Genomic DNA, 15,047 nt, shown 5'->3' on the forward strand with positions numbered 1-15,047 from the left:
CTGATACTGACAGGCACTTGGGTATCCAAGGTTTGAAGATGATGAAAGCATTTCTGAAAAACAGAACTACCCGTGCTGCACAGGGGTATGCAGCTAATCAGTCTCCATTAATAGTGCATCCACACAAATACCAAACATATGCTCCTCCTTTTTCAGCACTATCATTTGTCTCAGCTGGACTCTCCTGAGAATCTTTGCTGCAAATTCATACAGGAAATAGGCATTTCCTAGCACTCCTTCAACGTGCACTACTTTAATGTGCTCCCTACCATTCTGATCTCGAACCTTTACACCCTGGAAAGAAAATCTTACACCCATCCCAGCCCAAGTTAGGCATCTGTAAGTTAAAGATGGCTTAAGCAACATTCAGTGCCAGGCTCCTTAAGAGGAGTGAAGGGAAGGTCAAAAACAAATTAAGCAGAACTGGATCCCGTGTTGATCTTTCTTACTGTCTGTATTTTCTCCCTTACTTCACGTTATGCCATTGGTAGGTTTCATCCTAGCCAAACTGCATGCAACCAAAGTAAAACGACTGCTTGAAACTAGTGAAAATAGCTTTGTAACCTAATATATAAAGCATTGTTCAGAAAGCCCATTCTGCTGAAGAAGCAGAAGTACATCGAAAGCATAGAAAAACTCAAGTTACCTGTAATGAGTCCCTTCTCTGCACTCACACAGAAGTGTTCCTACAGTTTTCCTATTGGCAACTTGGAAAGCTTAAACTTTCATCATCCACCTGTGCTCAAATTTTATGTAAAATTTTTTGATTGCCTGTTCTTCTGCTAACAGCGTGAAGCTTCAGGATCTGAATAAAACAGCAAATTGTTATTAGAAGTGGAGAAAAGATCAAATGTTCCTTCTTAATATAAAACATACAGTCTCTGCAACCTCACATGAGGTTCACTGGTACTAACCATTAAAGGGCTGTCACACTTCTACTGAGGTAGGTGAGCCCAATTCACTGATGCACTTGACCTTGTCTGTTGAACTTTACTCCCCTTCTTCTTAAGTCTTTCCCTTTCTTACATGTTAAAAGAAAAACCTATAATACAGAAAAACCTTTCTATTCATTTTTATACCTTTTTCTCAATAGCCCAGTGCTCACAAACAAATTTTGAAATAACAATGAAATTTTTCCCACTATAACATAGTAGGGTCAGAGGGTTAAATATGTGACCTAATCAGCACCTTATGCAAAAAAGAACAAATTCAATGTGTTATAAACCATGGCAATTCTCTAAAGAATGTTGCTCTTTCAGCAAAAGTCTTTGAACATTTTGCAATGGTATTTGATAACTGCAGTTGGTAGGAATTAAGCAGCTGAAATGTGTAGCTCTACTCATTGGATAAGAAGCTCCAGTGTGCTAAAAGTATCAACATTTAATTACTGAAATACACTGTGTGATCCAGAAAAGGCCTAAAAGCTGAAGTTATTGCACTGTGTAGCTCTCTCAGCAAAGCATGCAGCTGGTCTGTAAAAAATGAGGGATGCACATGGCTTCTGGAATAGTTTAAAAAATCAGCTATAAATCAGAAGAGATTATTTAATCAGGAAAAAGGAAAGAATTAAGTTGAGAAGAATGAGATAAATCAGAGGAATATGCAGATTAATCAGCAAGTTATGGTCTCACCCCCAAGAGCCTACATTGTGGGGGGGAAACCTGCCTGGTGATTGAGCAATAAAAAGCAACTGACAGTGCTGAACTAAGAAAATATTTGCATAGTATAAGGTTTTCCTTAAATAAAGTGCAGCACAGGGAAGCAGGTACAGGTGATAGCAAGATGACAACAACTTTTACTTTTTCTTTCTCCATGCACTTAAAGAGATATGATGTCTGAAAGACCTTAATGCTTTTATGAAAAGAGATGCCTTTTAAACTCAAGGGCATTAAAATACATTATATGTGACAAATATCCTTAATTTTATTACTTGGACAGTGAGAGTAGTCTATGGAGGACAGGAGGATTTTGTTTGCTTGTTTGTTTTACATTTACATATTTTGCATTGTATAGCAATTGCCATTGAAAGATTTGGAGTACTTGCCAAATGTTAGTGATTTAAAACGTCAAAATACTCTTGTAACAAAAGTTAACTGATATTCTCCTATCTACAAAAGTAGGCTCAGAAAACCAAGAGGATCTGCCAGAGTGTAACAGATTAGTGAAAATGCTCGAACTAGAACTTGGATTTGATTCTCAAAACCAGGAATTATAAATGACCATATAAGTCCTCTTAAGGCACAAGTTGTCAGGAATTGAATATGGCAATATTAATCTTACACAGCTGTTTGAAGAACGTGTATATTTAGGCAGAATAGACTTTTAATGGGAAGAAATTTCTCACCACATAAAAATGGTCAAAATCTCAGTGGGATATGAAAGGCCATTAATCCCAGAAAGGATAAAAACTTCATTGTTCATCATAGATTATTTACATTGAGAGAGAAGTATCCACTATATAAGTCATCAGGTTAGGCTTACATCAAAACTGATTTAGCTTCAGTCTGTTTTTTATGAGACACTATGGTATCGTCAAAGAAAAGTGAAAGTCTCTACAGCTCAGAATTCAGCCATGTCTCTGTAATACACCAGAAACTCTGATGTTTGTACAGCTTCTGGGGACTAAAAGTCTCACAACCATGTTTCTTCACATATTATCCCTCTTGCTTCCTTTCACCAGCAAAGAGCTTCTTCTGAAATTCATTTAAAAAAAGATTACACAGAAATATCAGGAAAACTTTGCTAAACTAAATCTTGACTTAAGATGAGTTTTGATCAAAAACTACCATACGATGGAGTGAACAAATCAGACATCCTTAAACTATTATCAATTTTTTTTGGTGGCAATTAAGATCTAGACCCTACCCTCACCACAGCTAGCATGTACTGAGAAACAGAGCTACCGACTGTTTTGTGAATGAGTTGAAATACCCTTTTCAACATCTTAAGATTTTCTTTGATTTTAGTCATATCATTTCAGAACTCTAAAGAGGAAATACCATCTGCAAGTCTAAATGAACAAACTAAAGACCAGTTCTTTTTATGAAGACAAAGAGGGGAGGGAGGTCTAATAAGCAAGATCTCTCCCACTAGGAGAACTTGTAATAGGTTCAAGTGAGAAAAGGAGTCTTTTAGATATTACACCTGCCACCTGCTTTACAAGTTACAAAGAAAGTAGCTATCCAAAAAGAAGAAAATGCAGAAACTTATTCACAGCGTCAGTATTTCCCAGATAATTACTTTCTTGTTATATTCTAAACATATGCATCTTCCATATGAAATTCAATTGTCACATCAAGCTATGTGCACATACAAAGCAGAACTGAACAAGCTGACAAGATTTTTTTATTTTAAGTGACCTTTACAGTTTAGTGTAACTGGAGGTAGATACAATATTAAGTGATTTTCTTCCAGTGGTTTAAAATAATAGTCATCTATTAACATTAGGACAGAGTACTGGAGATTGGAATCAATTTTTTAAAGTTAAGCCTACATAAACATGCAAATGAAACAACAAAAAATAAATCACAGCCAGTTATATGATGATTGTCAGTACAGTATAGTGCAGATCTTCTTGGAGGAAAGGCTGGTTCTATGTTGTCAAAATAGTAAAGCTAGTACTGCAAAAAATTAAGTAATGTATGCTACTTGAAAAGATATACAAGATTCAGAGACAGAGTATTATAACTATGCCTTTCATATTATTTCCCATATATCTCAAACCATCAAAATCAAGTTGAAGGGAATTACATGGCAAAAGAGTCTGTAATCTGCTATGCATGAATATATTTCTGATCCTGCAGACAGGAGTTTCATTTCATATAATTGTGTGAAAATGGATACTGCCATTGTCAGGACTTCTGCCTTAACCAAGTCTATCAGCCTCACTTTCAGAGCTGTTAAATTTGTCCTCTTCAGTAAATGCCTTTGAGGGAGTAATGCAAGCTCCCAGCAACTTCAGTTTAAAGTACTTTTTACAATTACGTTGCACTATTATTTGGTCCATTCAACGAAGAAGTGCTCACTAACCTGTAACCAGGGACAAATACCAATAATCAGACAGGACTTAGCTCTGGTTTATTAACAAAATTATCTAGTAGTGCCCTTTCCTTAGAATTCTAGATTTTCAAGGGAGCAAAAATGATCTGGTGTAGTCTCAATGGCAAAAAAGTATTTTTAGCAATAAAATGGAAATTGCTTTTAAAATTAAATCTGTAATGCTTTTTTTTTCTTTTAAATTTCCTGCAAAGTTTGTTGAACATATGGATCACCCAAAATGCAGATACTCCTGTAAACTGAAATATTAATATATATATCTACATATATGACCATTCACTGCAATATATCACAAATAGATGCTCAAGAACAGCTTAGAAAGAAAAAATCAGATTACATGCTTTGTGTTTCTTTGGTGCAATTCCTTGCCAGGTACATAAAATTTTGGGATCAATTAACGAACAGATTTAAGCATGTACTTAATTCAAAGACCACAAGTAATTTTACTGGAACAAGTGGGACTCCTAAGAGACTTTAAGATAAGCCTGTCCTGATGCTTTCAAATCAGCAAGCCTAAAACGTTCTGCCTCTGGCAGTATGGAGTCCATTCCAGGAAACAAAAGATGCCAAGTAATGACTGACCTCATTCTCACCCTTCCCAACTAAGAACAGAAAGCTTCCCAAACAAAGCTTCAAGAAAGGTGTAGGCAAGCCTCACTCATCATGCAGATGTGATGGTCCTTTTAAAGTCAACAGGCAGGATTAACATTTGATCTCTAATATACAGAATACATAGAATAAAACTTGCACTGTTTTTAAAATGGGAATGTACTTCCTGGCTCAGGAACTGTGAATCTGCTCTGTAATGCACAAAATTTATTAATTTTCATTTGTTTTCTTCTTAGTTAAACCCCAAATATGGCATTCAGTATAAATTTAAGTACTTTACATATGAAACTGATTTATATAATATTTGAAACTTTACAAAATAGTACTAAAGGAGTCAATAAAAAGATCAGATTTAAAATATTTACATTTTATACATCATTTCCCCCTACTTACAATTATTAAATAATCTTCCATGGTTTCCTTAATTTTAGGGAAAAGCTTTTAATAACTACAAACTAATTTTTAATTACTTTCAAATGGCTTTTTACTTAAACAGAATTTTAGCAAAATCACATTTCCAATGTGAAACATTATCCCTGTGTTTTCAGTAGCAGTTATACACATATATATATATATATAGCGCCGTGTTTTATAGCTGTCTTATAATGCAATCCTGTTTTCTATAATAAACAGTGGAGATCTAAATAAGAAAATGGCACAGTATGGATGGAAACATTATATTCCCAATTCTTAAATCCCTTTATGTCATTTGGCTTCTAGAATATCCAGTTTCTTGATAATTTGTTATTCTTCCAGTACTTTTGAGGAATCACAGATTCAATACTTATTAGATTTTTGTGTCATCATCTTTTGAAAAGTTATTTTCTGAAGTTACTTCACAGAGACTATCACCATCTGTGCTGAAATCATCATCGTCATCATCATCAGAATCAGCCAACGCTTTACTTGGTGACTTCTTCAGTCTACTAAAACAAAAATACACATCTTTGCTATTAAAACTGCACATCTACATGCAGAACACTTATGCAAAGCTTAAAACATTGACATGGGTTAGGATTTACATTTTTTAAAGGATGTCAAAGAAACTTGTGCCTTCCAATAGGAGTAGTTTATCATAGACTACATCTTACATGAAAGAAACATGCAACGAGAATGAAGATCAGTCAATCATATTTTTCAGGCACCCTTTAAACTAAAGTACAGAGAGGGGAAACTGTGAACTTGCACACTGAGACGTTCAAAGACGGCTGAGGAAAACTCACACAGGATAGCTATATACCTCTCAGTCATTCGCAGGTAAATTTTTATTACTACAAATGATGAGTGTCAAGTCCCCACCACCTTTGTCCATTTTTTATTCCCTGCCTCAAGGACTTTTATTCAGCAGGCAGATCTTGGAAAGAAGGTTTTGAGCGCCTAGAGCCCCCTCTGTAAAGAGTTGAAGAAACATTTGTAGAGAAGGAAATGCGGAAGACGTTTTCACAGGTCTGTTTCTTAAACTCTGTCCTGCTTATGACAAACTTGAAGTTTGTTAGAGGAAGCCCTCAGTTTATGGACTAAAGGAGCAAGAGATCAATCTTGTGAGTAGTGATGTGATTACATAATTGTAAGGTCTGACAAGTCATCCTACCTTAACTCCTTCTTTGCAGCATTAAGCTGTCCTTGCAATTGTTCATTTTATGTCTAGTTGCTCTTCCAGTTCTCTCTGGAGTTTCTTTTTAGCACCTTTCCAGTCTGTCTATTTCTTCTTCAGCTTCTTCAACTTGACGTTTCATTGCTTTCAAACGCAAACTCAACTGAAATATTTACATGTCAGCTGATTAGAGGACTATTTTAATAAAGGAATTTTATTCTTCCAGCATCTACGAGAGTGAGAATAAAGACACAACTTTGCCAGTGCAGTGACACTGTAATCCTATGCTTCAGAAATATTCGAAAGTCAGCATTAGACTTTGTGAAAAGTGATGGGATACAATTTTTAAAGAAGTAAAAACAGCAACAAGCCAGCATAGCTTTGGTAGAGTAAGAGAGTATTATGTGATAGCAAGAGCCAGTTATCAATAAGGGAAGACTGGAGATACTAGCGTGTCTAAGTTAAGCAACTTTACCAGACAGATACTATAAAATACATTTTAAAAACCCAGATGATTTAAAAAGATTGTTCTCTTAACAGATGTCTGCAATTTGAAACATACTGTTCATTCTCTAGGCAGAATATTAACTATTTGGCTCACGTATTGAAACAAACCATGTTTTAAGCAAGGAATCAACAAAGACCACAGGAATGGTAGAGCACATTGCTATTAGAATATCAACATATGCTTAATACTTACAGCCTATATTTAACAATAAATAGCTTCTCTCTTTAAACAAAATTTTATTGTGGCAAACCACAATATATTATTTGTTGGTGTATGTATTTATAGGGTCATATGTTGGTGTATATATTGAATGAATAACAATTTGGTGCTAGACAAAAGAACATGACAACAACGGGAACTGCGAATCTCACTAAATGGGAGTTCATAAACAGAGTAGTAAATATCTACCTATATTCTTCTCATATCTTTTATATATGATTTATGCTAGTAGGATTAATATCAGTTATTTGCATATTAGTCTTTCCCTCTACCTGGTCCTTTTGATCAGTCAATGAGAGATGTTCATCATCTACTTGCAACATTAACTCCTTCACTTTTCTCTCAAGTCTGCGGTTACTTAGTTGGAAATTAGCTCTATCCCTAGAAAAAACAAAACAAACGAAAGACAGGCTTGTAAAAAAAGGAACTGAAATACTTCCACAATCCTAACATAATTCCTTATCAGTCTTCTAAGAATTAAATAAATACTATCAGCCTTTGCTTCAATTTACTGATTCCATGCAACATATTAAGAAATTTGTTCAAAAGCATGAACCACCAAGGGGAATTTCTTCTGTCTCCAGAGGCAACATTTAGAAAAGAAAAATACATTGCTCCAAGATTAAACAGTGAAGTGAACATGAACATGGAAGTGTTAAACTATAGTTAATATTTCTAAGCCTGTTACTGAATAAGACATTGATAAAATAACAAGGTACGGAATCATGTTAGTACTGTGCCCAGTTTTAAATTTGTAAGGCAACTTCTAGTGTGCTTTCAGTCAAAAAGAAAATTTGCAATACTTGTATGAAACAGTAACCATTTTAATTTGGTGCTTGTGAGAAAAAAATAATCAAGTTAATTGTATTAGAGACTTAATACTAGCAAGAGGCCATATTAACAAACCTAAACATGCATGTTTTGATCTTAACATAACTAGTTTCACCTCTCTTCATTTTCAAGCCGTTCTTCTAGCTCTGTGATCCTTGCTTCCATTTGAGCAACAAGTCCCTCTTTACTGGATCGGTAAGAACCCTCCAGGTGAAGGATTCGGCTCTTCAAGTCTTTGTTCTATAGTTGGAACATACTTGATTACTACATACATGCTCATATTAACAAATATTACCTTAACACAAAATAAATTTCTCCAGGCAAACCGAAGGTGATCAGTATATTTTTACTTTAGTAAATATGGAAAAAGAGTCAGTGAGATTTTACTGTTTACTGCAAACAAATCTTCTATTATTGTGCTTTATTAAAAAGAAATTAGCGTTAATCTTGAGTTAAAGTTTTAGGCTTAAATGGACCCTTGACCTTCAGATGGTTGCAAGCCCCTTCCAACAGCATATTTTAATATGCCAAAATTTTTCAAAGAGCATTGGATCTGTCTTATTCTCCACACAATTCTTTTGTCAAATTCTGTATTCTTCCCCTGTAACTCACTGGTGTATGGCTAAATCAAGTAGACAAAGAAATTACTTGCATCCAATATTGCTTTACTCTACTAAAGATGTTACTGTGAGGTTTTTTCTCCTTTTCTTAACTATCCAATACTACTCCTACTACATGAATAGTTCGAAAAACTTTGCAAGCTGTATGATTTGTAAAAGCAGACTTTTTGCTCAGATTTACACTTTAATTTTTATGAGGTTAGGTAATTTAGGTTTTCAATGGGGATCTAATGATAAAGTTGTCAGAAAAAGAGTTACACGAAGAACACAAAATAAAGCTCTTTGTTACAGAACTTCAAACCATGATCTCAAACACTAAAAAAGCTATGACAGAAAAGTCAGAACTCAAGTATAAGGATGTACATGGGATACACCAGTAGGTGGCATTCTTTTTTCTCAATTAAGATGAGATTAATTTAACGTTATTGAGACTGTCAATAATACTATGACCTGCTAAGATAGCTTTCCTCTGGATCTCAGCTAGGGGCTATGATAGTAATCGTGCTTTCAAAGGCCACTGAGCTGCAGAATAAAATGTTGCGAAAAGCTAGAAAGAATTTTTAATGTACTTTCCATCACAGATATTGAAACATGAGTCATACTGCTTCATAGACAGCAGAGAGTAGCAGTTCTCTATCAAATCTGTATCTTTTCTTTCAGAGGCATGTAATTTTTTCACTTGTTTACTCCTACAGAGTAAAATACTTAACTAAAATCACAATTGCTTGAAATTATGATCTACCTTCAACAACTGTTCTTGAAGTATTGCCAAGACTTTGAAGAACAGCTCCTCCAAAAGTGGTCAAAGGATTTACAGCTAAACTGGATAACAGTGTCTTCGATATTCTATAGTCTTTTCTGTATATGTGCTTTTTAAAAGTTTCTTTATTGATAATTCAACTTTATTCCAAAACAAGTGTACCACATCAACTGTCACATTTCTTATTTTTAATGTATTTGCTCCTCAAATGTATAGACAGAATATGCCTGCACTCACTATAACAAAAATGTCTTATTATATTATATAAACAGATGTATGCATAGTATGAGTGTTTAGTATATGAAATATATAAACTGTGACAAACCTCAAGCTAAAACAAGAGGTACAGAAAGAAAAAATACTAAAAGAAGATTTAATTCAAGATTATAATATTTTCTTTTGAGTATCAGTATTAAGATATTTATGGTTTTTAACCTATTCTTACAAAGACATACTTCCAGCAGCACACTATGGTAGGATAGTGCCAGCTACCAAATACTGTATTGCTTAAATGCTTATTTGAATTTCCTAATGAAGACAGATACCCAAGCCTGTTATCTTGCTAGTGTGATGATATGCCAGTCATATTACCTGTCTTTCCAATGAAATTTGTCGCACTCCAAATCTTGCTTTATAGCTCTCTCCTGAAGTAGCTCTGTCCTCATTTGTTCAATCTATTACAGAAATAAAAGACAGAAATTTTAATAAAAGATTTAATTTACATTCATCTATATGATACCGTGTATATGTATCTATATACACAAATACCTAAAGTATGTATACCTACGCAACGAGAAAAAATTTGCCCTTTCTTAGAGCTCAAGACACACACATGATTTCAGATGAAGTTTACAACTACAAACTTGAGCAAAATTTTCTGCTTTGGGAAGCCTATGTTATTCCCAGTGCTTATTCTAGGCATTTTCCAGCCACATTGGGTATTGTTGATATTCAGTATATATATTCTGTAGCAAGGTACTGAACTCTAAAATGTTGCCTGACAGACATATCATGTGGCAGGGAACTGAGTTCCGGAACATCACATCAATCTTCAAACACCTTCTACAGTTGTTTTCTTCACACGTAAGTCTGAAGCTCTGAAATGGCACCTTACCTTTAAGCTGCTGACTAGTCTACTTTAAAGTTTCACTTTATTAAATGCAAACTGGTAACTGCAGAGAAGTGCCTACAACTCAGTGAGACACTCTACAGACAATTAGTTTTCTATGTCCGTGAGAGTAGTAAAAGCTCTTTTTCAACAGGCTCTGATGCATACTTGAGATGAACATTGATCTCCTTCTCCAGTGAATTTTATGTCTGTCATACCAGAGAGCACCAGCTTTTGGATTTGAGAAGGGGGTGGGTTTTGTTTGTTTTGTTAAAACATAACTTTTGCTACAGTTTCTGTAAATACTTAAGCTGCATACTCAATAACCAAAAGGAAAGTATATTCTCCATATGCAAGATGTTAAAAAACTACCTGATCACAGAATCAAGGTAAGAATACAGAATTAGTTTGTTTTATCTCAGTATTGGACTTGACTGGAAAAAAAATAAAATTCTGAGGATCAAAGAGAAACTCTAAACTGCCTAACAGCTGCTACTGAAACTTCGGGGCTAAAGGAAAAAGTTTGTGGTGTCCAAATACTTTTCTTGCCTCTCATTCCTACTGAGACTGCCCTCAAGTCTTTACAAATGCCTTTGCAGGCACACCTAATGTTACTACAGCATTTGAGCTATTCCTTGCACAATGTTTACTATGATGAATATCAACTGGGGAACACAGTGAACATCTATTCCTGTTACTGTACTTGCAAAAAGACTGACAAAGTTCAGTGCTCACAGCATTCTTCCCTGCTTTACAACAGTTACATATGAACTTGCATAAACACACCATCACAGTTAAGCAGCTCTAAGTTACGGATTTACCTCACTAAAAGTCTTTCAAAAGCTATTGGGAATTCTTGCATAAAAAAATCCAAAAGCAATGCTAAGAATGTGAAGGTTAAACAAGTACAGCACATGAAATTTTACCTTAGACCTTTTTTTTTAAACACATTATAATATTAAAAGATACAGTTTTAGTTAATCACATGTTTAGAAGAAGTCATTTACACTGTTTCTGTAGCTTTGAAATGAATATATGAATACAAACAAGGTAGCAATGCATGCAGTTGCATACGTTATGTCACAATGTAGTAGAATACTATTTCGGAATAGTAAAAGGCATTCCTGAAAAATAAGGTCATAACAGTTACTGGACTACAAATGTTAGCATGTGGTTGTGTTCTCAACAGCTGGGTAATTTTCTAAAAGCTCTCATTGTCACACAGAAGCATAATAATAATAAAAATAATAGTAATGTTTTATACATTATGTAGTAAAATATTTTATATATTAAAATATCATTTTATATAAAAATTATAATTACTCATGTATACAATAGCTGCATTTATTCATGAAATATATGGGGAAAAAAAGTTACAATGTGAGGGATTACATAGAATTTATTCCACCGAAATTGCTTTAGCCATGAAGACAGACACAGAAAAAATAAGCAAAATTTGTAGTGAAATGAGTGACTAATTAAAAATGCAACTGTTAACTGAAGAAAGGGTTTTTGTTTATGTAGGCACTTTTTAATGGACCACTCTAAAGTTCTACTGTGCTCTTACTGTACCTCAAAGGCTGTGGACAAATTTGTGCAACCTTCCCAAGATCTCAAAGTAGGAATTAGTTAGAGAACAATTATTATATTTCCAAGATGACTGCTACTGTCGTTGGACACCTCATGGTAAAAGCAACCTCACAAAAAAACAGTGGGAGAAAGAAAAAAGGACTATATCTGATTAGGATCAGAAAGCTATGTGCAAATATACACAAGAGCTTGTAAAAAGAGAATGGCAGCAGGGGACACAATTCTTGCTGGGGGAGGTGAAAACTGTTTTCACTTATCTCCTTGCACTTCTCATTAGTAGACACAGAATTACATGCACAAAGGAAAAAAAGCAGTTGTCTGCCAAAATGTGCTCAAACTTTCCACTTATTTCACAGCAGTTAAGATAGGCTCTGGGTATGTACCATGTGGAGCTCTGTGCTTCACATTCTACCTTGCCTATATCTAATATATTCTAATTATGTTAAAAGAATAAACTATTTCTGCAGCTTAAGGCAACAGTTTATCACAGCTGGATTTGAAGAATGCTAACAATAAAGAATTGAGAAAAGGAATAGTATTAGATTTTATAAAGCTTTATTAGACGTAACAGCACTTTTTTGCCAGCTTTAGGATTAGAAGCAGCTGTTGAGTTCATTATTAATGAAAGCAATTGATTTCTAATAATATTTCACATGCTATCACCATTCTTTACCATCTCGCACCAGGTTCACAGTCTGTGTTGTTGTTAATAAATGTCTATGTTTCTTGTTGTAGGGAAATACATATATGTGCCTATATATTATGTATATATAGACTTACATACACAATTCTCAAAATATGTGACCAAAAAAAATGATGTTTAACAAACAAGCTAAAGCCAAACAAACCCCTTTAGACCCAATGTGGAAGACCCTCAGCCTGCAAACAGTTGTGCTTTACTTGGGGAGCATAAGAATTTGCTTGGGAACACTGCACTGAGAATAGTTTTTGCTTGCTTCTAAGATAAAGGAGCCAAGACCAGTTCACCGGCTTTTTGGAGGCATGAAAGAAGTAAACATGTGTTGAAGGTCAGTTCTGAACACAGAGCTGAAAACAAGGAATGGTTGTTGATGTTTTGAGCCCAGGACACTGTGGCTCTTCCCAGAATGGGGGATGAGTGCTTAGCGTGTGAATGTTGATGTTACCTTGAACTGCCTAGTCTGGCTCCTGCATTGTAGCAGTTAAATAGGGTAGTAGCATAACAATAAAAAGCCTTAGGCCTTTCGGATTCAGGCCCTTGCATCCTCGATCTCAGAGTCTGTGCCTTCCCTGCTGCCCGCCGCAAACCCTTCATAACTGAAAAGCAACCCTTCATGTCCACATTTTCATTTGCTTCCACGCACCTGGTTGCCAGCTAAAGAGCAGGTATACAGCTATCCATTGGGAATGCTTTACCAAAAGGAAGTGAATGATGCAGTCAATGCAATTTTATCCTTCTGTATTTATTCCAAAATTGTCATGGAAACTAACTAGTCCATTTTTCACACTTCAAACAACTCTGAAGTCAATAGACTCATGTTTGCATTTTAACAGAATACAAGAATTTATGAGGGCATCTTAAGTATCTTCCAATTATGCTTGCAAAAACAAAATGTCAAGAGGTACTTCATTTCACTTGTTTGTAGGAAAAAAACATCATGTGCTAAAATGTGCCCTGTCCCTGCTCGCTTTGGACTCAAAGGGCAGCTGAGCACTCTAGCTTTATGTGTGTGTGTTTGTTGACCATTTTGCTCTTTAGAGTTGCTAATACCTTATCATTTAAAAACTAACAGGACACGATCCGCCTTTCCCCCAAATTTCTTACTGTTTCCACTTTGTTGTGGCACTTCTCAAGCATGAGGTAGGGAAGATGAGAACAATGTCTCATGTAGCCATTCCCAGATTCAAAAGGGTGTTTAAATTGAAAAAGGATAACATTTCATGGCAAATGAAATGTAAACTATCAGCCTTGCCAATGTTTATTCAAATATTTAGCTTTATGTAAAATAGAACCAGTTGTTTCAATTTGTTTTACTAGAAATTTGAGTATTACAGTTCCATTATCAGTATATTAAAATAACACATTTATAATTAAAAAAAAAAAACAACAAAAACATTTACAGAAATACAGATATTACCAAAACAAATCCATTATAATTTCTCATGTCATTATAAATGCTTAGCAGACCCTGAAATACTCTCTAGCAATTTGACTGCTTAGTCATTCTGGCATCAAATCAAAACAAAGCAACCTTTGTAACTCGTGTGTGAAATGAGAAACTCCGGACCTCAAACTAAACACATCTTTTACCCATTATGTAACATTTTGGTCACCCATCTGTATTTTAGGTTTCCATTCAGTTAGCAAATTAACTTACTATAGTATCCACTAGTGCAGCTATGACTAAGGTTCTTTTATCCCAGGCTTACAACACAGGCACAGACTCTAGTATTTAAGGCTTCCTAATTTAACAATAGCATGACCCACATTACTATGGGTTCTTTACATTCTATTTCACCCACTGACTCAGAGTCTGTACAGTATCAATGAAATAATAGCAAAAAGACTATATTGCAATCGAATAGAATCTCAGTAACCTGAATCCCAACAAAGTAGTAATGGTGCGTTGGTGTTTCAAGGATGCATGAAAGAAAGCTGAGCTCTAACTCACTTTAAAACTCTCCATCTGTCTCTGTGGCATATACAACTTCATTGAAAAGACATAGAAACTAAGATTTTACTTTCTGTTCTCCCTCTGAAATTAAAGCTATTCAAAAGAACATCAGCAATTCTTTTTTTCTGGAGAAAGAAAGAGAAATGAAAACAGAACATACTATCATGGGTTGTACCTCAATGCAAATTGTCTCCTGGAGTTCTAGGAAATTACTAATGAGGTATAGTACTTAATGTAAAGCTACAGTAGTAGAAATGCTGTAATGAGTTAAGCATCAGTTTCACATCTTTCACAATGTAAAACGAAGGCAAAGAACGTTGTCTAGGCCGTGATATTCCAAGACAGCCATGTCACCATATTCCTTTCCCTGGACTAATCAAAAACTTGCACAATACTGACTTCTTGACCATGGATGCCTCTGGTTACTTTTTCAGTCATCAGGCCCTATTCTCTACTTTTCTGGTTTATTATAAATCTTTGTTAGAGGACCTATAATTT

General features: G+C 34.9%; 1 protein-coding gene across 1 annotated transcript in view; it reads right to left on the reverse strand.

The window, feature by feature from the left end:
* Positions 1-3,338: 3,338 nt before the first annotated feature.
* CGNL1 (cingulin like 1) overlaps positions 3,339-15,047 on the reverse strand; it is a 62,106-nt gene continuing 50,397 nt past the window's right edge. The window contains 8 exon segments of the mRNA XM_068410783.1: positions 3,339-5,588; positions 6,257-6,303; positions 6,305-6,352; positions 6,354-6,422; positions 7,259-7,367; positions 7,933-8,057; positions 9,789-9,805; positions 9,808-9,871. Coding sequence (XP_068266884.1) covers positions 5,453-5,588; positions 6,257-6,303; positions 6,305-6,352; positions 6,354-6,422; positions 7,259-7,367; positions 7,933-8,057; positions 9,789-9,805; positions 9,808-9,871 — 615 coding nt within the window. The 3' untranslated portion in view covers positions 3,339-5,452.

This window comes from Nyctibius grandis, chromosome 11 (assembly GCF_013368605.1).
Source record: "Nyctibius grandis isolate bNycGra1 chromosome 11, bNycGra1.pri, whole genome shotgun sequence".
Taxonomy (NCBI): Eukaryota; Metazoa; Chordata; class Aves; order Nyctibiiformes; family Nyctibiidae; genus Nyctibius; species Nyctibius grandis.